Source organism: Ptychodera flava, chromosome 12, assembly GCF_041260155.1.
Source record: "Ptychodera flava strain L36383 chromosome 12, AS_Pfla_20210202, whole genome shotgun sequence".
In the NCBI taxonomy this organism is placed as follows: domain Eukaryota; kingdom Metazoa; phylum Hemichordata; class Enteropneusta; family Ptychoderidae; genus Ptychodera; species Ptychodera flava.
The window spans coordinates 16,411,380-16,436,972 of record NC_091939.1 but is presented as its reverse complement, the minus strand read 5'-3'; the positions used below and the strand labels follow the sequence as shown (position 1 = coordinate 16,436,972).

Genomic DNA, 25,593 nt, shown 5'->3' with positions numbered 1-25,593 from the left:
GACTTGCTATGTAAATGCATATTAAATACAATTATTTCTCATTGCTTTGGTTTCTGATGGAACCATCCAAAAAAAACAAGTCAACATAATTAATTGCTTGTAAATTTAAAAAGTTGATAACTTGTTGCCTGACACAGCTCTTTTTCATTCAAGTAATGTCCCTATCCTTTCTAGAAATCTGAACTTTTGGCATACATTTTGAATTTCCTTCTGGAGTGCGTGGTATACCTATATTATATGACTAGTAAAGCTTTCTTTGCTCAAAGAGAGTGCTTTCCTAGTCAGTGACATGTCAAATTAGTTCAGAAGGCTCCCTTATCCTTGGGTAGATATTTCTGCTGATCTGATCAGTCGATTTTCACTATTCACAGTAACTTAGGGAGTCTGTATTATTCAGTTATAAAGGCAAGATTTCGCCAGCCAATTTGATAACAGCTTCCAAGACACTGCATTGGCAATTTTCGTCTGTTCATTGAGAAAAATCTTGCCGCAGTTTGTTTGTGTCAATAATATTTCTTAATCACAATTGAACAATATATAGTGCAGTTTATTTGAAACGTGACAGCATGAAAGATTTCAGGTAAAATTTTGGTTCTAGATCTTTGTACACAGTGTTTTATTTGTTATCATTACAGATTGACAAGGAACAAGAGTCTAAGATGTGGCAGAAGATTGAACAGAGTTACAAACAGTCTTCAAAGGAACTCTCAGACTTACTTAAACACAAAATGGACTATCTAAACACCTTGAAATTATAGGCTGACCTTTAGTTGTGGCTTTAAAGACACTGTCTTTTCACTGGAATGTCACAACTCTGCTGCCATGACAACCACAATGAAATGAATGGCAAGTTCAAAATCTACCCTAAGTTGGCCAATGAAACTTTTGTACTCCAGACATAGTGTGCTCCCTGTATTCTGTCTTTTACAACAGCTGTTTTGATTTGATAGGTATATATTTATACAAAGGTCTGAATTTAACTTTGTCATGTTAGAAAGGTGTCAAAGACATTTTTAGGGTAAAGAATACGGTTTTGTTTTTATAATTTTGATAGCAGTACCTGAGACGCATGCATTATTTTGTAACAGTGTAGGCTGCAGTTTCTGTCCATCACATCAACCAATGCAATATACATTCCCATGAGAGCTGTTAAACAGCCAAACTCTGCTCCAAAAACCCTGTAGGAGTCAAGCATCCACAGAAAATACCGAGCTGTGCGTCACCCGGATGTATATTTTGCATCTTTCCAACATTTCCTTGAAACACTGTTCCACATTTGTTGGTGTGTTTCTGTCATATTTCTAGGGCTTTGTCCATCACGTATTTCCTTGAAGTGCGTTATGCAGACTTCAACAATGGGCATCAATCGTGAATTCCTGCAACCCTTCAACATGCTTTAAGGAAGCATCTTTCTGACTCTCAAATTCTTATAATATTCTCCTGGTGTACCACTTGTATTGATTCATTCTGAAGCTTGTGAATTAAATCTAGTTTTCACTTTCTGTTCTTGTGAAAAAATGAAAATAAGATTTTTCCCCACAGCATGAACACAAGTGACAAGGTGTGGTGGCCATTTTGAATTTCAAATATCAGTGTTTTTTTAATACGTGTATAAAGTAGTTTGTTTCTGTCATCCCAAACTTTGCAAGATACAGAAGAATGGTTTCAAGTGTGCCGGGAGAAAGTTTTGGGGAAGTTTAATATTTCAAGGTATGTGTCACCATAACATGACTCACCATGGAATTTCCAAGTATCCTGTCCTCCTATATTTAACAGTGGATATTTCTGACAGCAGTAGACTGAACAAGAGGAAAATTTATCAATACAAAGCACAGCAGGCATTATGCAAACACTCAAAAATCTCCAAAGATCTGGTGGTACTCATCACATTGGCAGTTTGACCCTTGACCTTTGATATTATAAGTATCTTGGGTAGAGCATTTGTGTGCTGGGAAATATGAAATGTTTGCATCTCATATCACTTATCACATGACAGTTTGACCCATGACCTTTGACACTAAAAGTATCTTGTGTAGAGTATTAGTGTTGTTAGAAATATGAAATGAAAGGTTTGAATCTTTTATCAAAAGATATTGTTCAAGTCAAAGTTTGCTCTGTTATAATACATCTTTTGTAAAATGCGCATTTATACTGTAGTATCAGCTCTGCTTCTCTTTTCTTATTTTCTTCCAATATTTATTTTCAGTTTCCAAAATGTCAGAGTTTTCAAATTATTGTCAGTTGTGTCTGAAGTGCAAAGGAAAAATATTGTCAGAACAGAGTATGAAAATTCTGCAACAGGATTCAACGAAGACTGAATATACATGCCTGCTCTCTTGCTTTGAAATCATGATCATTATGCTCACCAGTGTCCTTAGAACTACACCTAATGAAAAATCCCTTTGTAGGGTAAATCTTCTTGTACTGCCTTTTGCGGGGGTGTCAACGAGAACCATCCGGGTTTTGAAGGTTTGTGTGAGTGACATATATGTGGTCTTCAGTTCTAGCGCGGGGACTGTTGTTGTAGTAAGAATTCAAAAAAGCCCCCAAAAGTTCATTTCCCTTTGGAGGGAGCAGTACATTTTTCTTTAATTACAGTAATTCTTTACATATGAATACTGCAGCTGCAATTACATAAAATGTACTTTTTGTCTGTTTTCCTTATTTGTAAACATCACTTGAAATCTGACAGTCTTTTTACATGTAACAGCCTGAACACTAATTACTGTTGGATCTGAAAAACCATCTGACTGTGATGAAATTGATGTTGTCTGGTGACTGACTGGACAAAATGTGACTTTTCACACTTTTCATGGAGTTAGATGGTAGAATGTGTGAAATCACCCAGAACAGAACAAACTGCTTCAATGGGAAAGCAATGGGTCCAATCCTATCTGTGGTGGTACTCTGCTGTCCTAGGGTGCCTTGTACACCACAGGATACAAACATATCCCCTAGGATAATGGTGATTTGCAATATGTAGTGTGCAGACATTAAAATACCTTTAAGGCCTGTGTTGGCATCAGATTGTCTTGCCAAAAAGTTTACTTACTAGGTTACAATTTCAATGGAAAACAAAAGGCTATGACACCTTCATAATCCTCTTATAGACTAGAACAAATGATCTCCCGGGATCAAGTCCCTGGCCTTTAAGCGTTTAGAGTTCAAGCTGAGAGACTTATTCCAAATGAAATAGTTAACCATAATGTGCTCATGGATTTAATTTATTACATGGTATATTGCAGTGGCTGACATGTAAACATTGTCATTGTTCTTTATTTCGATTTGTTTACTTTCTAAGTCTGTTTAATCTTATATTTTCTCAATGACAATTTTGAGAACAGCAAAAACAAAGTACTTCTTGAATTTAATAAGAGGTTGATTCTTTGTAAATAAGTGCTAATTTTCTTGATATGTTGCCTGACAGTTGAACTGTTTTCTTTACAATTACTTATATGATTTTGCCTATATTTTTTTAGATCTGGAATGTTTAAAAAATTTATTTTGGTGTCTTTTCAGTGATCTTCCATGTGTTGTGGCTGGAAAATAGCAGTGACAGTTTAAAAAGTAACTTCATCTGGAGAAATATGAATATTTTCTTTGATGATTTTTAACATCGTCACCCTTATTGTTGATTTACTGTTATTTTTACCAATGTTATGGGTTATCCCATTTACTGACAAGCAGGGGTGAAAAGGGTCAAATTTAACATTTCCTGTGGATTTAAAATGCCATGAAAAATATGAAAACCAAGTATTGCAGTCTTTGTTAATTCATTTCAAACCTACACTGTTTATGCGCATCAGGGAAAGTGGTCGATCAGGGAACATTTGTGAAATATTCTGCTAATGCAGCTTGCCTTCTATAATTTTCTATGATATCAACAGTCTTTTCAACAACTCTGCTTCCAATCTCAAAAATGGCTGTATATTATGTGGTGACATAAAGTTATTTAATGGAAACTTTTTGATTCCTTAGGAATTTCATCTGTGCATGTAATATATTTTAATTTCTTTCCAACACTCTGACAATGTATCCATTCTTAGCACTCAGTTGGTATTAACTGATTTTTTGCTACTGCTGTGTGACTTTGTGACCATGCTGATGGTGGAAATTATATACCATAATCATCTGGGAAATAATCAAAAGTTTCAGATTAAGTCAAATTATTTTCAGTAGTACTATGAATCTTAACATTGTTTCAGTTGAGGCCATGATATGTTGGCAAGTACTTGACCAAAGGTCAGATTCTCAGATTAATAATGGAAAAGGATACACATTCTTGGAAAATCAAAATTATTCCCAGCAGAGTAGTTTCTAAACAATTGCATTTTCCATCCAAAGCGAGAAAACGTGTTTAAAATTGTTCAGTTTTCATCATTTTTTGAGAAACTTTGGGCAGGCACCAGCAAACATATTACCATTTCAGAAGTCTGTAGGCCAATCCCAAAAAGTCCATTTTCATAATTTAAGATTAGTTCAAAGAGTGCCTAGATTGTGTAGTATTGCTGAAATTGCTTCTACATCTGTTGCTTTTAACCCTTTCACCACCATGGTTTGGCCCAAACCCATTGTTATCAATGGTGATTGTGGACTTGTTTACAGGGAATCGGGGTGAGCAGGTTAATACCCCAAGCTAAAGTTGGAAGACACTCTAATAATTGAAATATACTATAAAGAGACCGGCTCAGTTTGTGCATTTTATTTCAATCAGAGTTTTCCTGTTGCTGCCATTTTCAAGTCAATGCCATTGTCATTTATGTCAAATATTAATTTAATGAAATTCAGAGTCATTTGCAATTAAAGTATCAATTTTGAGATGTAAGAATTTTGTAGCAGAAATAAAATCAGTTTGAGTAGCATAAGTGCAGGTTTGTGAACTTTTCAAGAAAATGTCTAATTTATATTTGTGTGATAATTACAAGTGTCATAGTTACTGACATTTCTGTAGCCAAATTGCTTTTCTTTTGCAACTTAGAAATGCTATGTACTGCAGTGTGCATTAATCCAATAGGCCATGGTCATAGGACTTCTTTGTAATGACAGACTTTTGTACCTCTTTGTGGCTGTAACCCCTGCATGTACCATGGTTTGGTCCAACTCTTTTGTAGCCAGCATGGTTGGTCCAGTACGTACATCAAGGGTAACAGGGGTCAAAGATTTTGTTTTAGTACTTCTATCAACACTAACTTGTGTGTTCATTTTTTGACGCCTATAGCCAACAAATGTTGGAAAATCTAGTCAAGCCGATGGATATGATTTGATGCATGGCTGGTCTGTTCTTTGAAAGACATTCAGACTTTGTATCTCCTTTCTTCCTTACATGCACCACTATCTGGTACAATCCTGCAAAGCGTTCAGCTCAGAGCAAGTGTCAGTGTTCATTATTTTGTAAGGGTTTTTCACAAGTTTCACCATTTTGTATCATAATAACAGTGCAAATGAATCAATAAATCCCATTTTGTAATCTAAATTGTTGTCGTGTCGTGTCAGAATGAAGCATGGGAAAAAGGTACAAGATAGTTGAGGAGCATTGAGGTCAATGAGGAGCCTTTGGACCCCTAGCTTATTCTACTTCACCAATGAAGTTGTTGGAATAGGCAGTTTTATAGAGGGCTGGTACCAGGGTATCTAAAAAGATGTTTACTTTTGGCAAAATTAACAAAATTCTTGGTCAAAGTTGGCAATATAATATCTGTTACAACTCTTGTTTCCTCCAATCTTCCAATCAGCCCTATATGGTTACCTTGCATGTACCAGGTATATCAATTTATAAATTCGATAGCGGTACACTATACCTGGGACTATGTTATCGGTAACTATACAGCACCACAATGTAAAAAATCAATAGTGGCATATTGCACCTTTCCTATTGGTGAGTAGTACAATAAAAGATAAAATTGATGTTTGTACCATGTACATCTAACTTACAGGTACAGAGTGCAATAATAAATCGAAACCACAGTAGTGCCTCTTTCTCTCAAAGGAAGATGTTATGTATCAAAGTACAAGATGAAACTCTGAATACTTCATTAATGCCCATGTTTAAATTTTATTGTTTATTTTTTAGTCAACAAAATCCTCATGGAAAAGAGTTAGTTGCCAAAAGTTTTTCATTGTCTTTAACCAGTGAAAAAATTCTCAGCATTTTAGTAACCATAGTAAACATGTCACATTTTAGGAATTTAATTTGATAAAGTTTGTTTTGTTTTTCATCTTCGACAAATCCCAAGTGTCAAAATAATAGTACAACTCTCGTACCGCTTTTTTCAAATAACTGAAGCTAATACACTAGATTGTCTATTGTAAGGAACACTGTAGATCTTTATTTACAAGACATTACACTTTCGTAGCTTAAGAATTGACATTCCCCTTCTCTCTGTTTTCTCTACCAATTATAAACCTTTCTTAAGATAGATATCTACAAAATCTTATTGTTTTAACAAAGGAAACTTTTTGTCACCTCATGCAGTTTTCCACAACGCCTGATTGGATCACAGCATCCATTCTCCATGGTTCTCATCAAAATTTTACTAATGATAAATCAAAGGCATCACGCTTGCTTTCGGTGCATAAACTGTAAATGCGATCCAAACAGCCGAAATATACCCTTTACTTGCCGAATTCAATATGTGTCGCCTTTAAAAATACAATAGGCCTACAGATAATATTTTTTAGATCAAGACAATTTTTCCCAGGTTTTCCCAATATTTTGATCAAAAACTGTCACAAGAAAGGGTTATGTCCATTTGGTCGAAAAATATCATAATAATTACAAAAATTTCATAAATATTTGCACATTTTTGCAGTACAGTTTTAGAAGGAAAATTTACAGCATTCAACGGGTTAATCATGAAGGCGGGCGTTACAATATAAAGCCAGGCGAAGCAGTCCCCTTCCAGCATTATTTGTCATAAATCGCCATAATTTGCGGGTTTTTTTCCATTGTGCTCGTATAGGCTCTGATGAAGGTCCGTCTGTGTACGTCCAAAACGTTAGGAAGAATAAAAATCTATTGTATAGTCAACAGATGGGTCTTGTCAACTATTTTTCGCACCTCATAATTGCTGCTAATACGACGCTAAGAATTCGCAAGGATGAAAGTACGAAAACAAAGAAAACAAACAAGAGCTCATCTAATATTCGGGAAAACAGAAAAACGATATCGTCTTGTTTGGTAGCAGCACAGAAGAAATTATAAAGACCAGTCAGTTTCCAGAAGAAAAGTGTGCAGACGTTGAAGGGATTGGCTTTTTTAAAGAAAACCTCCTTTCAATTCAAAACTTGCGTGAATCAACTAACCTGATTCTCTCTTAAAACAGTGCAGTTGTTACCTTTGTAATTATAACAAATTTTTCATGAACTACATGTATATGTGTGTGTCCACGGTCCTCGAGGGACCGTGGTGTGTCTTACAATTGAAAATTGATAACGAACTTTCAACTGTGCATGGGAAAAAACATTTTGTAGTCTATTAAACTTCAAAGTCCGTTTTTCCATTGTTTAATTCAGACATCGCCACCGATGTCTTGATAAACATACAGTGCAACTACCGGGTGTTCTATACAACCAACAACTTTACTTATTTCAGTAACTACGAACAAAAGATGTTTACTGACATTGAGAATGATCCGATACTTGAATAAGACATTCCATTAAAACAGTAAACCTTGGCAATGATACTGGTACTCCAATTTAACTGAAAATAGCTTATACATCTATAATTTACTGTTGACTCAGCACATCTTGTACTTTATGTAAGGAATATTACATTTTGATAAAAATAAAAGTGCTATTTGTTTAGATGTCGGCATCTTTTTCATATTCATAATACTAATAAGCGTCTGTTTATATCCCGTGATATCAAAATAATTTGTGTAAATGTTTAGAGCTTTCAAACAATCGCGAGTATTTTGAATTTATATATCTTACATCCAAACAAGTGCATTTCTAAATTTTAGCCGATGTAAGTTTACTTCATGTAAAGTGTTTCGCATATTCAATAACTGAGTTTATAAAGTCAGAGTCTAAGGTGTACAGGTAGATTTTTGCAGATTTTTGTCCGGTCAAGATCAACTGTTTCAATAAATGTCATCAACGTCAACTTTACGGCGTGTGTAGTCGCATGCTGTTAGTAACTCTCGAAGGTAGACGGTCAACTTGAACCCTGTCAAATGGACGTACCCGTACCAGTGTCAACTGGACCGCTCACCCAAGTCAACTTGGCCCTAAAATATTTTTGCCAAAGCACCCTGGCCCTGATCAATTTCTTTCGAAAAGTTTACTTTGAAGGTTATGATCCACTACTTGCTGTGACATTCTGGGACGTGATGAACTCGAACCAAAAACCAACCCTCCAGACCCTTTAGAACTCTTGACTTCCATCGCACAGGCGAACAGACTTACATACATGTAAACATGAAAAATCGGTAAAACTTGTGTAAGTTCTAAAATAAGGATAGAATGCGCTTTGTGCCCGAACTAGCGTGATAGTTAGGGACTGGTCAGTTTCTTCAGCCTGGGGGGGGGGGGGGTGGATTCATGGGGGGGGGTCACCTTGTTTTTGACTTTGGTGATGGGGGGGGTCACCATGTTTTTGAAATGCCCAAGAGGGGGGGTCATTGTGTTTTTGAATTTTGACACAGGCTCATCATTGCCTAAAATGCATCATTCAGTTGTATTTTTCGGCGCGCCCTTCGGGCGCGTAACTTTAATAATATTTTCAGCACGCCCAACTTAACATATCAAACATACATATATCAGAGATATCTGTATGTTCAATATTTTTCAGCGTGCTCTTCAAGCTCATTACTTTAATATATCAGACTTTTTCAGCATGCCCTTCAGGTGCATGACTTTAATATACAAGGCATATATATCAGAGATATCAGGATGTTTCATATTTTTCGGCGCGCCCTTCGGGCGCCATACTTTAATAAATCAGAGATTTATGTCACAGATATCTTGATGTTTGCTAAGTGAAAGTGTACCATTATGAATCTGCATTTCATACGAAAAGGATGACAAATTCTTGATACTTTTCTGTTCGCTCTATGAGAATTCAGTATGAGAAAGCAACATGCACAAATATTTCACAATATATATTTGATACAATGACTTATTTTAGAGATAGAAAAATGACAAGATATCTTTCCTTCTCATTGATGGAATTATTTTCCTTGTGTCTCAGGTTTTCTGTAGAAAGATGCTTTTTTATGAACAAAATAACAGTTAAAAAAGGCAGTTTTTGTCATTATTAGCTGTGCTTTTATGGTTTCAATGTTACAAGAAAGGTCCTCTCAGACACTGTACACATCAGATTTGGCTAAAAAAGCTCTCTATGGCTCCTCAGGAGTTGGCAAGTCTTAACACCCATCAAAGTTTTTGATTCACTGCTTTTTCCCTCTTTGATATTAATGATTGACATCCATTTCTGTACAACAGTTCAGGACATCTGGTTAAGCATAGAAAGTGTGAAATACATTCACAGCTCATTCAAAATGTACTGTATTCAAACTTTAAGATTGACACTTTGAAATTCCTATCTTACAACTGACTTGTCAACAATTTCATTAAAACATAGAATGACTATTTAAAATATAAATATATATAAAATGTAAAATATAATATATATATATATATATATATATATATATATATATATATATATATATATATATATATATATATAATTTATGTCCACCTTTTGCTTTACTTATGTCGCGCGCGCGGGGGGGGGGTCACCCTGTTTTCGAAATTGGGAATAGGGGGGTCACCCTGTTTTCAAAATTGGGAATGGGGGGGGGGGGTCAGCCACTTTTTGACGTCGGCAAAAAATAATCCACCCCCCCCCCCCCCCCCCAGGCGAAGAAACTGACCAGTCCTTATAGGCCTATAGGTTCGGATTCAGCAATCTAGCGGAAGTAAGAATGTGGGTCCGTACATATAAGAAGAAAAGAGATAACTCTCAACACAAGTGGGTATTAATCACAAATGATTTGAATAGGTTGTTTAGAACTTAGAGTTATTCCCCGGAGTTATTCAGGGTTTAAGTTCAACTTGATGACGATGGTCTAGTAGACTGGGGTCCAGTCGGTTTGGAGTCCAGTCGCTGCAACAAAGGAACCAAAAAAAGTCGGATGAATGAAAGATTGCCTTCTCAGACCATGCGGTTAAGTCGCACCTTTTTCAGACCTGTCCAGAATCAACTCGTCCGAAACCAACTCGCCCGATTCCAATTCTCCGGATACCAACTCGTTGGACGGTTCGATACCAACTCGCCTGATACAAAATCGACCGAAACCAGTTTGTAATTTTATTGAGTACCTCGTCCCGTCAAATCATCGACTCCATAATAATAACGTCCGACCACAGTTTCACTGTGGTCCGTCAGACGCGATATTCACGACGGAACATGTGCAGGACCATTGCTGAGGGACGGACCATTAGATCTTGGGAGGGGTGGTCATAAACAGGAAAAAAATTTCAAAGCAAGAAGTGAGGAAAAAATCTTCAGACCAGTTAGCAATTAAAAAAATAAAATCAAAACGCAAAAAATTATAAATCTGACACTTTACAAAGAAAAAAATTAGCATATCATGACTCACTTGGAAATGAATTCAAAAATTTACAATTGTAAAAAAATATTCACTATCTGATTGTGACCACCCAACCTCCCAAGATCTAATGGTCCGTCCCTAATGCAATGCTATTGCTCAGGCGTTCTGCGTGTCGATAGCCAATTTTTGACAGACGTATATCAATACATACTCTACAAAACTTTACAACCCAAGGTAGGTGGAATGTATAACACCAGATGTAGTATTACTACATGTACATCTCTAACAACTGTAGGGCGAGTTGGCATTTGCCGAGTTGGACCCGGGCGAGTGAGTTGGTTCTGGGCGGGATAGAAAAAGTGCGAGTTAATTGTCCTGCATTGGTCTAAAACCCTCTCTCGACAATTCCCAGATGTAGGCACGAGCAGTGAAGATGAAGCGGCACCACGTGGTGGAGAATCCTGGTAACAGCTTAAGTGCTGTAGAAAGTTTTACGTCAACGAAAAGTGGACGCACTTAAGACAAAAAAAACTGGCGGAAGAAGATTTTAACAAACCATTTGAAGTTCCTGAAGACTAAATGCCCCAGGGCTACAGCAGGAAGAGATTTCTTACTTAAATAGTCCAGCTGAACAGGCTTAGGTCGTGAAACCAAGATACGGACTGGAAAAGGAATTTCAAAGTAGATCACAAGCGCAGTTGGAATCCACTTTAGACTTCCTAGAAGAATTTAGTCAATTTAACGCAGACGCAAAGGAAAAAAGTACAACCAAGGGCCAATACCTGAAAAACTAAAATGCCAACAGATGGTGGTGAAAATGAAAGAACTTCGCCGACTTTAAAAAGTGGAGCCCGAATCGCGAGATAAGATGAGAAAGCCTGTGTCTAACTAGGGAGGCAGGGTGAGTGTCCCAGGGTCTTTCTGTGTATACCTAATTGTCAACTCCAAGTGCTTGTGGGGAGCTATGGTGAAGTGTACATATGCGGTAAGCTGGTCAAAACTCAGTCGCATAAAGTTGCTGAGATTGTGTATTACAATTTTATTGCAAACGAATATTGAAATTCTGGTGTGAATTATTAAAAAAGAGGATTTTTCTCTGATAGAAACTGTGCTAGCCGAGATTCTAACCATATCGGTTTCATGATATTTCATGAAACTTGAAACTCATTTGGTGGTTTCATTATGGTCCCGTGTTTCATTGAAGTCCTCTTGTGTCCAACAATACTGCCATTGTGACACCCAGTTGATCGTTACACTCGTTCTCGGCCATTACATTACACATATATCAAGATAAGGAAATACTCAGACTACAAACTACCTGCTCATACAGTTTATAGGGTGAACCTAACCTTGAAACAAGACCTTGTGGACTTTGAACAGCGATCTTCCTCGACGACTGCCGCAGAACGAAACTGTACATTAGCAACCGTGACAAACAGGCTTGTTCGCCAATTTCTCTTAGTCGACAGGATTCGAACTTGCAGCGTAGTCACCTAGCGAAAATACCACAGTCAAAGCCGTTCGGAAAAACACCGGAATCGGACAGCTATATTGTATTAACTATTGCAGCTTGAAGGAACTCTTGCAATTACAGAATTCAAACGTGTTCTCGACAACAATAATTGTGGGTACTTCTCGGTATACTTATTGGTGACCCCGGGCGGTGTCAAGAAGAAAGGAAAATAAGCTTATCATCAAGTGAAACTCCAAGAGAATGTTGACTGATTTATTAATCATCGGTTGTGGCACAGCGCCCACTGCTCTAACGTGGTTTCTAACGAGGGGAAGGCAAGAAAGCATTGAGAAGATTAAGGTACAATATTGAAAGGAAACTGTGACATGAATATTGCTAGCTGCAATATTTCCTGCTGTAAATTAAACCCGGCGGTGGCAGTCCCCGGGTTGGTGGGTACCCATGCTTGTTACCCAAGTTTGAAAAGTACCCCTTTCCTAGAATATTTCTGAGAAAAACACCCCCTATTTGTGGCAAATCTGGGAGAAATTAGCTGTAAAAAACATACCCTTATTTTCGAAATCTAGGAGGTTAGTATGTTGACTTCCAGGGTTGACCCTGGAGGTTGACTTTGTATACATGTACATACATCACAAATGTTTGTCCTCACCTGATTTTAGTCACATTCATACACAATCATATGTATACGTCATATGTACATGTATATGTACAAACGTACGGTACTGTTTTTCATTTTCTTTGTGAGTGAGACTAGACCAGATTTAGTGTCCTAGGGAGATTATGAAAGGACTACCCCTAATCTCGGAGGTTACTCTGAAAAAGTACCCCTTTTTCTCGATTTCACGGACCTAGAATCTCCGAGATGACTGAAGAAAAACACCCCCTTTTCCGTGAATTTGGTAACGCGCATGGTACCCACCAACCCGGGGACTGCCACCACCGGGAAATTAAAATACACAGAAATTTTGAACAGCTCTGCTCCCGGGGCTCTGCTGCGTGCTGAGCACGGAAATCGTCACACTGGCAGTGAATCTTCCCTTACTTCATTGAAATTTCACCAAAGTTTTGCTTCCTGGTCATAAGCGATTCCTCCCACGCCAACCTATATGGTCGATAGCGATACTCTCAAGCTGAAAATGACACATTTGCCAAGATCTCATCTTGTGCAAGATCGCGGCGGATTTGACGGAAACATCTATCTGAGTCGTTTAACTGAACTTTCATTTTCAGCTTGTAGTATTACTGTCGACCATATGGCTTACGTAGATGGAATCCTTTATATGACCAAGAAGCAAAAATATTGTGAAATTTACAGCCATTTGTACTAGCAGATCTGCTGTGCAAAATTTCAATCTATTCTGATTCACTCTATTGACGATCTACCTGTCAGACACACAGCGATAGAGAACACAGGCATTCGACTCGATGCAAGCAATTCGTCACTGATGCAAATAGTAAGCATCGGTGTATACTGTCAGTTGCATTGAGTCGAATGCCTGTGATAGCGACATGTTGTTGCTGTGGTTGACCTCCGTCAAGTTTGCACTTCTCGGAAACCACGGTTAGGAAAACTTTCATGTTTGGTGTCAGTTATTCAGGATGACCAAACTTGGATTCGTTCATCAGGGAATGTAATTTTCTTCCACTGATCTTGTCATTTTTGTTAAAACATTTTCTTAGATGATGCTTGTCTGACAGTTTTCAAATTTGATATTTAGCTCTCAAGGGATGCTTATTTATTTATTCAAAATAAGTGTAAAAATTTGCACATCATTTATAATTAAAAAAAAAAATTTTACTTAATTTTCTTCAAAATTCTCTGAAACTGTTTGCACCAATATCAACTAAGTTCCAAAGGATGACCTCATTCAGTTGTCTTCAAATAGTGATGGAATTTGTATTTTATTTTTTTATTTTTAGTTTATATAATTTTTTTTATTTATGTATTTACAGGAAGCCCCAACTTTTAACATAAATGCAGACTTGAAAGATGTCTTACGGAAAACACAAGATCAGAGTCTGCCTTATGTGGTTATTGAAGGAAAAGTTGCCGCCATTGGAGAGGCACTGAAAAGCGAATATGTTGCAGGAATGCTTGGAGTTATACGCACACTTATACTGAAAAAACACAGAAGAGAATGGAATAAAACCACAAGGCTATGGTAATTTTTTTAATTTTTAAAATCTATACTTTATCTTGATATAATCTGATCATAAAATGCATATTGCATTCACTGCATTACCAGAAATTACATTCAATCATGTATATACATCACTTGAAGTGATCATGAGGACTTCCTGACCAGACCAGGCAGAACTCAACTCAAAAACTGATGCACAAAAATGTTTTTGTTTTTTTTTGCAATTAGAATTCTTTCTAGAAAGAAGCTGGACAAGCAGAGCAGAAGCTGCAAAGTTTTCATTTAAAATTGCTTCATCACTGAGCTCAGTCTCCTTACAGTCCCCAAAGCATTGCATTGTTTAGTCTTTTGTTTCATTTGAAAGTTCTGTCAGGGTAATCAATTTGTTTTAAGATAAAGCTGATAACAACCTGCATGTCAATTCACACTTTTACATTTATTATATACCGTTACAGCTGTTGTGCAACAACTAAAATGGTAAAAGAAATAATTTGTTTCCATCAGAGCCTGAATAACTAATTCTTTCAGACAACTTTTTTGTGTATTTTTTGTGTTCTCTATAAACTATAGTGCCATGGTATACACCTTCAAGCATGTACAAACACTTTGTGTTTTGCTTGACAACAAACAGGGTACATATCTCTGTTAATGTTAGATGCATTATTGACAATGACAGCAACTGACTTCATGTCTTAATTCAGTTGTCAGCAATGACAGTGCACCTAATAAACTTACATGATTGGCCCACAAATCAACTCAAAATGCTTGGTATTTGCATACACTCTTGCAGGAAGGAGATCCCCCCAAAAGTAATGTTTGAAGGGAGCAAATCAAGATAAAAACATGCCTGAATACTGTAACATCTGGATGTATGCTGTAGAGTAGTGTGCCATCAATTGTGGTGATTTCTAACATAAGGCGCTTTAAAATAAAATTCTTTGTTTGCCGTCTGTGTGCTAATAGGTTTTCAGAGAAAATTAAGAAAACAAACACAAAAATATCATTTTTCTAAAAGAAACGAAATTGAAATTGAGCTTATGTTAATGTATTTGTGTTTTTTGACTGTGTTTGTTTTTTTCCCTGGCTGGCTGGTAGGTTTATCAAAACTCCAAGAATGGCAAAAAAAGAATTTTCTTTAAGTGGCCTTATGAATATCAAACAGTAGATAATGAGCACACAATTTGGCATCAGTCAGAGTTCTTTGGAGGGCTAGAAGACCAATATCACCTTGAGGGTCTAATAATGAATATTCACGTATAGAAAAAATATGGTAGAAGAAAACAAGTGTGCTCGACCAGTGTTTCTGTCTTCAAGGAAGATTACTTTATTAAAACCAACGTTTCGGCAGTACACAGACTACTTTCTTCAGGGTTACACTTATTGACGTTGTTGTGTGTCAACGTACACCGGTGTTCTATAGTAAACTGAACTGTTCAGAACTACTTACCAAAACTACTCATCTGATAGCTTTGAAATTTAATATACAGGTTCCTAAGGATGATCTTAATGATATTTATTGACATAATGATGAAATCTGAAATTTTGTATTTTGGGGGCAATTTTTTCGATTTTTGGTCAAAAAATATGTTTCTTAAAAACTACTGGTCTGATAGCTTTGAAATTCGACATGCAGATTTCTACAGATGAACTAAATGTGGTATTTTGAATTTATGATGAAATCTGTAATTTTGTATTTTGGGGCAAATTTTGGCCATTTTTGGTCAAAAAATTTGTTTTTCAAAAATTACAAGTATCTAGCTTTGATATTTGATATACAGGTTCCAAGGGCTTATTTTAATATATGATATATATTGAAATTATCGTGAAATCTGCAATTTTTATTTTTGGGGGCAATTTTTGCCATTTTTGGTCAGAAAATTTCACTCTCAAAAAACTGCTTGTCAGATAGCTTTGGTTTACATGTTCTTAGGGATGATCCAATGTGATATATTCAAATTATGATGAAATCTTCAATTGTGTATTTTTGCAGCTATTTTAGCTACTTGTTTCTGGCCACTAAAATGAGCTATCAAAGATTTCCACCTTCTTCATCAACATGTGTCAAAAATAGTTATCCTCTACATAAAGACAGCGGAGCTATATCGGCCGTTAGGTCGCTTTTAATACATTTCTACCAGATTTTCAGCTTCACTATCAGTAACAAGGTGTTTGTCAGATAGGCTTACTGTCTGTGGTCATCTGTCATGCAGCTGTCAATCGGTCGTCCATCAACAGTTTTCTTCTATTATAAAGAATCCTCTCATCCAGTTGCTTTGAAATTTCGTATACGAGTTCCTCAACATGACCTAAGTCAGATTTCTTTCAATTAAATATGCAGTATTGTATTTATTGGGTATGTTTTGCAATTTTTGTTGAAAAAGTCTTCTACTCATCCTATTGCTTTTTGATTCAGGTAGATTAGTTCAAGATATTTTGGTTTTGATCTGCTCTATACACAGGACAAAACCTACGAAATAGTTATCAAAAGTTACACTCACTTAATTTTATTTATGAGGTGATATGTCACTTGGAATGCATTTATCAGAAATCACAATAATGTCTTGTAAATCAACGTTTTTATGTAATTTTACTTTCATTTCATTTCAGGTATGACACTATCAGATCAAATAAAGACACAACAGAGGTTGTTCCATTTAGTCTGGAAGGAGTGAATGCCTCCGTTTTAGTCAATGAACCTGTTAAAGCTAAAGGACTGATGTTGGACACTGTTTATGACAACTTTTCACGATTAGAGTTGCCGTTCAATAGGTCAGCCAAAGAAAGAATAACAGAATATCTGACAATTGAGAAATTGTTACCAGTCGGAAAAGCATTAACTGGAATTGGGAAACTAACGCTGGATAAGGATGATCTTCAACTTGGACCACCGACTGGAGATGGAATTTACATCTTGAGTGTTTTGAATAAAAGTCAAATTCTGAAACAAATGGAATCTAAAATACAGACTTTGAAGATTTTGGCGTTCCTCTTTGGCACAACCACGACAGTCATTGCAGTGGCATGTTTCTGGAAGTGGTACAAGAAGTATCGAGAGATGAGGCTACGACGTCAGCAAATTGAAGAAATCAGACGGAACAGACAAAGGGCAAATTCTGATAGTGAGCCAGCTGAACAAGCTGAAAACCCGAATGGTGATGAGTTGTGTATTATCTGTCTTACCAACCCGAGGGAGGTCGTCATTTTAAATTGTGGTCACATCTGTCTATGTGAAACCTGTGTGGAATGGTTGGAGACCCGTAACTGCCCAATCTGCAGGCAAAGCATTGCTGGAACTAATCCAGTGTTTCATTCATAGTGCTTCAATCTGGGTAATTTGTACAATTAACCATTGAAGTTCAGCAAATCTAATAGGCCAGTGTCGTCAGTTTTTAAATATGACCATCAAACTTTGGTATGGCCCAGTTTTTAAGGGCTTACTTGGATCTGTGAACTGGGAAATAGGGGGAATGTGTGTTACAGAGAACACCACATTAACCCGTCAAGCCATTTAGCAAAATGCCTAGTGAGACAGGGAGTCATTTGGCCAGATAACAAATAAATTGGCGATCAACTTCACTGGTTGGGTACAGCAATTGCAAACACTAAAATCAGCGGGTAATCTCAATCGGTGTCAATTGTGAATTATTCTTCATTTGATTCAGTTTATTTTCTAAGATACACCATGAGAGAAATGGTTTGTACCACTGTGCGATGTTTACGCAGCCTGTAGTATCAGTATCAATTTTATGGCCAGAGTTGGGCTTCCTGCTGACTTTTGTATTACAATCCGCTGTACCAGACCACTGAAGTTGACCGCCAATTTACTTGTTATCTGGCCAAATGACTCTCTGTTTTACAAGGCATTTTGCTGAATGGCTTGACGGGTTAATGTGGCGTTCTCTGTAATAGGCAGATATAGAATTAGATCAAAATGTATGGATTCACTGTGTTGAACATTAATTTACAGATTAGAGAATTATATTCCAATACAATAAATATACCACACTGTGCAATTTAGAAGTCAGCAGAAACATACAAAAAGAATATACATTTTGATAATTTGTTCTTCCCCAGTCATTTTAACAATAAATTTTGTTTTAAACTATAATTCTCATTCATAGGCCCTTTAAATAAATAAATACAATTCTTTGTTTGCAGTCTGTGTGCTGGTAAGTTTTCAGTGAAAATTAAGAAAACGAACACAATGTTTAAACTATAACAAACAAAATATTTTTCCAAATGAAACCAAATACTTGTATTTTTTGTCTGTGCTTGTTTTTTCCCTGGCTGGCTTATAGGCTTTTCAAAAATCCAAGGACGGCAAACAAAGAATTTTCTTTAAATGGCCTTATGTACTATGTGGCTTTGCTTATTGTAGGTGTGCTAGCTTGTAACTGCTGTGTTTGTATTTTATAGTTTCTCAGACTCAGAGGAGAATTAGAATGGATTTGACTTGGGTGTACTTTTCCCCATGAAATGTTCATCAGAATTTGAAACTGTGTAGAGGCAGTGTTGCATAGCTTCCATGTGAGCTGTTTGTTGAAACCGTATCTCTAAGTAATAAGTGGTTGTTCTTTCTAAACTGTTGGGTGAGAATAGTAGTGGACTAAAATCCAGTATTGTATTTAACTACAGAACTCTTTGCAGATTAGGTCTTCATCTTTTGTAAGCCAAAATATGTTTATTTAGTTACCTTGTCACATTTAGTTTGGGATTGCTTGTGCCATAGAAAGTCCCTTATTTCTTTTTTGCTGTTATTGTCATGTCAATTTCTTTCATTTAAATAACGTCAGATTTCATAAATACTATGGTAGTGTATCTGTTATTTGACCATCATTGTTGTGGGTCTGCTGTGTCAAGCATCATGTCTTGTCAGAATAAAGCATGGAATAGGTACTACATAGCTCTTGGTGTGGAAACAAAACTCTTGGATTACCTGGTAAATATATCCCGTTGAAGGGTTTATATGCCACATGCTGATTGCAATAAAACTCTTACCTACCATATCCATGTCGATTGGATGTTTGATCCTGTGCCAGCGTGTGCTTGGAATGTCACAAAGCTGCTACAATGTCAAAAGACTAAACCAGCACAACCTACAGTCAACAAGGTTGGTCTTGCATGGTATACAGGATCAATGAGCTGTTTTGCACAAGTTTGTAAACTTTCGTTCAGCTGATGTAACCACACAACTTTTTCTACAAAAGACCAAATTTATTCTATTAAAAAGTTTCCAAATATAATTTACGTAAATATACATATAGCTCTGGCCTGTGATTATTTCAGCTAAAATGCAAGTTCTTCTGTAAATATAACTCAAAAATTACAAAGGAACACCTTTTCAGCTTCATGGTTTGTGTACATTTCTGTACGTCAGATTTTCTCTACGAGTTTTTACTTCTTAATACTACCTGGCAGGCAAACAAAAAAAAAGAAAAAGTACAAAAATATGTATTGAAATAAAATAAAATACTTTTCAGGCAATGATTTTATACTTAATAGTCAGCTAATCTTATCTTGGACTACAAAGATGGCAAAATGTTTCAATGAATGAAGTTTTAATGGCAAAGAGTGTTGCAAAATATAAATCCTCTAAACTGCTTCACTGATTACTTCTTACCTAAACACATGGCTCTTGCACTCAACCTCACTGGAATATTCTGTAAAAATTTCATAAGATGCACTCTTCAATGCAAATTTTCACGAAGAGTGATCAAATCTAGAAATGCACTTTTCACTTTTCATGCATATGAACATTTACATTACTGAAGTCTGGTCTTTTTTCATGTACGTAAGAATTTAATTTTCTGCAACTAGTAAATGTAATTCATTGTAAAACTTTACATTTTGGATGTAAAAAATTGTTAGTAAATCACACAAGGCTATTTTTTCTATAAAATGTTATAATTTATTCTCTGCAGAATAAAGCCAATGGAAATGAACAATTTGATCAAAAAAACAGGTCATCGTTGATGACACAGTCCCCGCTTGTTCATTTTGTTATAATCTTTGGTGTCTAGGTAGCTGTGGTCTAGGTCGCTGTGGAATGACATTGATGCAACGGGTGCATCAGGCCTGTGACTTGCATAATAAAGTAATCTGAGGAACGTTCAATAAATGACTCATCTCTGCCGGTAATGACCACTGAAGGAACTTTTGATTACATCACACATAACGATGCCCTCACTGCCTCTAGTGTCATGATGGCACGTACTATACACATGGTTTGGTGGAATTTTCGAACTGCTATGGGATCAGGTATGTTGTTGTAATCAGCCATCAGCCATTTCGAATCATATAATGAAACAAATTAATGTGCACAAGAATGCAGCCATAGTATTTTATCTTCGTATCATGTTTGAACAAAATCAGTCCATCGAGGGACAGTGACCTATGTTTATGTTTCAAAGACATAAAAAAATCACACCAAAATTGAAATCAAATGGCTGTCTATTGACCATATGGATCATAGCACAAAATTAGTAGACATGCATATGTATGCCATAGTACTTTATCTTTGTACCAAGTCTCAACAACATTGGTTAAGGAATATTTGCATATGATTAAACCTCAAAGACATGAAAAAATCCAAAAATGACCATCGGGCAGCGATATTGGAAAGAAATGACAATCTGGCAGCCATATTGGAACATGTCAGGAAGTAAATTGACATGTACGGTATGCCATAGTGCTTGATCTTTTTGCCAAGTTTGGACAAAATGGGTGTAATGACCTTTGAATTACGCTTCAAAGACATGCAAAATTCCAACAAAATGGCAGTTCTGCAGCCATATTGGATCCTATCGCAGGGTTAATTGATACATGCATATGCATGCCATAGTACGTGCTTTGCCTTTGTGCCAAGTTTGAACAAAATCGGTTCAAGGATGTTTGAGTTACGGTTCAAAGACATGAAAAAATCGAAAAAAACTGGCCGCCTGTCAGCCATATTGGATCATTTCACTAAATAAAATGGTGTTCATATGGAGGGCATACTGTTTTGCTTTTGTGACAAATTTGAACAAAATCGATTCAAAAGGTGTCTGAGTTATGGTCTAAAAACATGAAAAATCACAACAAAATGGCTGCCTCACGCCCATATTGGATTGTATCGCAATATAATTTGACATGCATCTGTAGGTTATAGTGCTATGCCTTTGTGCCAAGTTTGAACAGAATCGGTTTGAGGATCTTTGAGTTATGGTTCGAAGACACGAAAAATCGCAAACAAAATGGCCGCCTCGCGGCCATATTGGGTCGTATCGCAAACTAATTTGACATGCACATGTAGGCCATAGTGTTATGCCTTTGTGCTAAGTTTGAACAGAATCTGTTCAAGGATGTCTGAGTTATGGTCCAAAGACATGAAAAATCGCAACAAAATGGCCACCTCGCGCCCATATTGGATCATATCGCACAATTATTTGACAAGGATATGAAAGCCATAGTGTTATGCCTTTGTGCCAAGTTTGAACAGAATCTGCTCAAGGATGTCTGAGTTATGGTCCAAAGACATGAAAAATCGCAACAAAATGGCCACCTCGCAGCCAAATTCGATCGTATCATAAAATAAATCGACGTGCATCTGTAGGTTATAGTGCTATGCCTTTGTGCCAAGTTTGAACGAAATTGGTTCAGCAGTGTCTGAGAAACTGTTGATGACGGACGGACGGACGGACGGACGCACAGACGGGACCCAATCTATAAGTCCCCGCCGGACTTCGTCCGCGGGGACTAAAAAGACCTAGATTAGTACAGCTTGAGATGACCTGTAACTTTGTCCACAAGATCTGCCGGTCCTGAAAAAGAATAAAAGTAAAACAAGTGAGTTACTTGTGTCTCCTCTTGATATCATTAAAACCTAACATCAATACAGTTGTTCACTTTAAGGTAGAATGCCCCTCGGGGAAAGACAGTTGTACGCTCAAATTTCTACAATTATTTTCTGATTTACCACTTGTGGGGGCTCATTTTAAAGCTCTTTGTGAAAGAAAAACTTTCATCGTCCTAGTTTTTTGAAAATCCACAATTTAATTTTGACCCCATAGAGTTAACACAGGAATGGCAGCCATTTTGAATTTCAAATATTGCAAAATGTTGGGTAATTTGTTTCACTATTTCCAAACATTGCACAGTGACCCCTGACTTTCATTAAGATTACAATATGCAAGAATTTTGTGAGAATGCTCTTGTTAACAATAGACCTACATCAATTCTCCTCTTATAATTACAACAGTGTATAAAACCAATGGACAAACTACATTTCCTATAGAAGGTTCATGAAAGAATTATGTCTGCCAAAGTAACACTTTCTGAAGGTCACAGTCTACACTGATGTGAAACAATGCTCTGGTAAAAAAGTCTCACTTCAAGTTCAACTTGTTGATTTACACAATGTATGGCAATACACATGTTGAAGTTCACTCATGGCACAAGCTGAACATTTTACAATCTTCCATCCATAAATTCAGCTCCATTATTCTTACTATCATGTTTGCGCACTTTCATTTTCATCAGTGGTGTTGATCTTGGTTCTATAGAAACTTTAAACTGTGGGACACCTCTGTAATTTCTGCAAATGAGTATGTATCAGTTAAAAAGAGAAGAAGAGGGTATTACCTGGTCCCACCGCTAGTACTGTTTTGGATCCGGGAGCAATTTGTGTCCTTCCAGCGTCCTGAATGATGGCTGTCACCAGCTGCAAGGCCCTTGCATGCTGCAACAATGCTGCCCTGTTGATACCGAAAAATACTGGCAGTCAGTATTGTTAATCATTACACTGCTCCATCCAACAGCAATGTCACCTTGACGCCTTGCAGTCTACACTCTAAACTTAAAATATTTCTGAACTCTTTGAGTTAATTTAGAAATTTCTGGTCACTCGTTGCATCAGCCCTGTATTAAATATGACATGTACAATTTTCTGGTGTCAAAGACAATACACTTGAGTCAGTGAGTTGTGTGTGGTTTAGTTTACAGGGCACAGTGACACTGTACCACTGATTTCACAGTTGTTGGACATTGATAAAACTAACATCATGTTTATGAAAAATACAAAGAACAATCAGTTTTCCAATTTTTTTATGGGCATGTATTCTGTTGATCATCAGCAAAGTTACAAATAATCAGTCAACAGCTTTGTCTTTGAATTATAATATTAAACAACATTAATATGTTGTGGCATGCGCATATTCAAAGTAAACAACAGAAGTACAAAAGGATCTTACAGTGTTTCTTCATCTGGTGCTTTGACAACAACTTTAGGTTGTCCATTGTATTCCCAGTCTTCAAGTAATTCACGGTTTATCCTTCCGAGTTTCTTATACGCTGACACCGCAGCATGGCTACACTGAAGTCAAACGACAAAAGACATCAATATTTGATTTGGAAACGTGCAAAGACAAGATGGTACAACCAATGTGTTCATTTTTAGCTAGAAACCAGGGAAACTGTTCATTCATTAATTTTTAACAGTTACTTTCCTATCAAAGGTTCTATATTTCATTAAGGTAGAATACACATCTGGCACAGATATTCAGACTCTCAACTGTTTTCAATACTTGTCTGGTATACCACTTATGGGGACTCATTTTAAAGCTTGTAGAATGAGAAAACTTTTCACCATCTTAGTTTTTGTGAAAATCAAAAATTTAACTTTCCCTTATAGAGTTAACACAGGAATGGCGTCCATTTTGAATTTCAAATATCAGTAAATGTCAAGTGCTTTGTTTTTCTAGTTTGGTAACCCATGACTTTTATTCTTGAATTTGATAAGAGCATGGTTGCAAGTTTTATTGAGCAAAGTTTGAGCAAAACTTTATGTCGATCACTTTGGAGGCGGGTACTTCCTTTAGGAGACATTCACCTTAACTGCTCCCATAGGGGCTGCCAACATGTCTGTCCCCCTGGGTGGGGATGGAGTGGAGGTGTCTAGGTCTCAGTATGGATGTAAAAAATTGTCTCAGCACAGGTTTCTTCTTGCTATTTTTTTTTATAATAATATGTTTGACTACTATATGTATTGTCAATAAAGATTTATACTGCCAACCATTGGTGTCTTGGTCTTATGTTAGCACTTGTTTTGCAAAGATTTCTTTTCTCCTCTCTGTGTCCTTTGACAATTTTACGCGAAGTTTTGTCAATGTGTTGTGTCTATAGTATTATCTGATGTGTTTGATTGCCTAATGCTCCAAAGCATGGGTAAATTACTAATCTGTGGACACTGTCACCAGATTATCACCGGATTAACTTTGACAAAGTCAACAATGAATGCACCAGCAAGGTATAAGAGATTCGTGTGTCTCATTTTCTTCCTGTCTCCCCTCCAAAGCCCTCTCCCTTACTTCCTCTGTTCTATCTTTTCTTACCTGAGCAGCAACTTTTCCCTTCCCCATTTTGAGATCTGTCCTCACAACAAGCACTAGTTTACTGTCTCCTGTCTCGCCCATCGAGGTCACCTGTAAATAAATGAAGTGGTGTAAAATTACTTTTATGTTCAGCTTGCAATGGCAAAAAAAATAAAATTGGTGTACTTATCCAAAATATCATAAAAATAAAATGTCATATCAGTGTCATCACAGACAGTGTCTCTGGTGTTATTGTTTACATGGAAAATAAATACTTCTGAAAATGTTATCTCAGTAGCTGCCAAGATTTCTATACTTTCTCAGTCAGAGGTTTGGTGCAAACTATTTCCTCATTTTTTTATTTTTTATGTAAAATGCATAGCATCTTTGTAAAATCATAGCATGGGCTGAGTCAGATGTTATAAAGGTTTCGTAAGCGTCATGACAATCAAAAATGCACAAAGCACACAGCAAAGCATAGCAGGTACAATGTAAATGGTAATTACAGTGACACCACATTCACCATACGGTATGAGAACATACTACCACTGTACCAGTGCATAGTGTATTGACTCAGGGCTTTCTCGACGAAGCTATTGTTCGCGCCCTAGTAACAACTGCGCGGGTCGAGTTTTACATGAAGCACACCTTTTCTTTTGTATCGTTCTCTTTACATGAACCATATATTCGCAGACCATGGACGTACGTCCATGCACAGACTTACTTCGGTTCCTATTCCGTTATCGACAACCGCTGAAGCCACAGCTCGGTGTCCATATTTGCCTCGGAGAAGCCAACCTAGCGCAATGCCACATCCAACACCAGCTATTAACCCTACCGTCGGTATCGGAAGTTCAGTTATCATACTCATCCGGACTAATTTTAACACCAAAACCTTGAAAACGTGGGTGACAAAGTTAAGATAGTCCGATAGAGCCATCTGAATAATTACAATCTGTGTGTTCGTATATGTCGTCGATAAAAATATGTATATTAGTTCTAAAACTAGTTGTATTAATGATATTACCTCATAAAAATCGTTTAAAATATATGTTTTTATTAAATATTTGCGT

At 36.7% G+C, this 25,593-nt stretch overlaps 3 protein-coding genes across 3 annotated transcripts in view; 2 read left to right on the top strand and 1 right to left on the bottom strand.

Moving 5' to 3' along the window:
• Positions 1 to 5,473, top strand: part of LOC139145193 (N-alpha-acetyltransferase 25, NatB auxiliary subunit-like) — a 33,667-nt gene extending 28,194 nt beyond the window's left edge. The window contains exon 24 of the mRNA XM_070716184.1: positions 636 to 5,473. The gene's annotated coding sequence lies outside the window, so the exon portion shown is untranslated. The remainder of the gene's footprint in view (positions 1 to 635) is intronic.
• A 7,813-nt stretch (positions 5,474 to 13,286) lies between these two features.
• Positions 13,287 to 17,490, top strand: LOC139146070 (mitochondrial ubiquitin ligase activator of NFKB 1-like). The gene is made up of 3 exons (XM_070717518.1): positions 13,287 to 13,295; positions 13,987 to 14,195; positions 16,782 to 17,490. Exons 1-3 carry the CDS (start codon positions 13,287 to 13,289, stop codon positions 17,488 to 17,490), a joined length of 927 nt encoding a protein of 308 aa, XP_070573619.1.
• Positions 17,491 to 19,367: 1,877 nt separating this feature from the next.
• Positions 19,368 to 25,471, bottom strand: LOC139145177 (peptidyl-tRNA hydrolase 2, mitochondrial-like). The gene is made up of 5 exons (XM_070716164.1): positions 25,245 to 25,471; positions 24,542 to 24,631; positions 23,402 to 23,523; positions 22,794 to 22,906; positions 19,368 to 21,973 (listed from the first exon to the last, which is right to left on the bottom strand). Exons 1-5 carry the CDS (start codon positions 25,458 to 25,460, stop codon positions 21,924 to 21,926), a joined length of 591 nt encoding a protein of 196 aa, XP_070572265.1. The 5' UTR covers positions 25,461 to 25,471; the 3' UTR covers positions 19,368 to 21,923.
• Between the last annotated feature and the right edge of the window lie 122 nt (positions 25,472 to 25,593).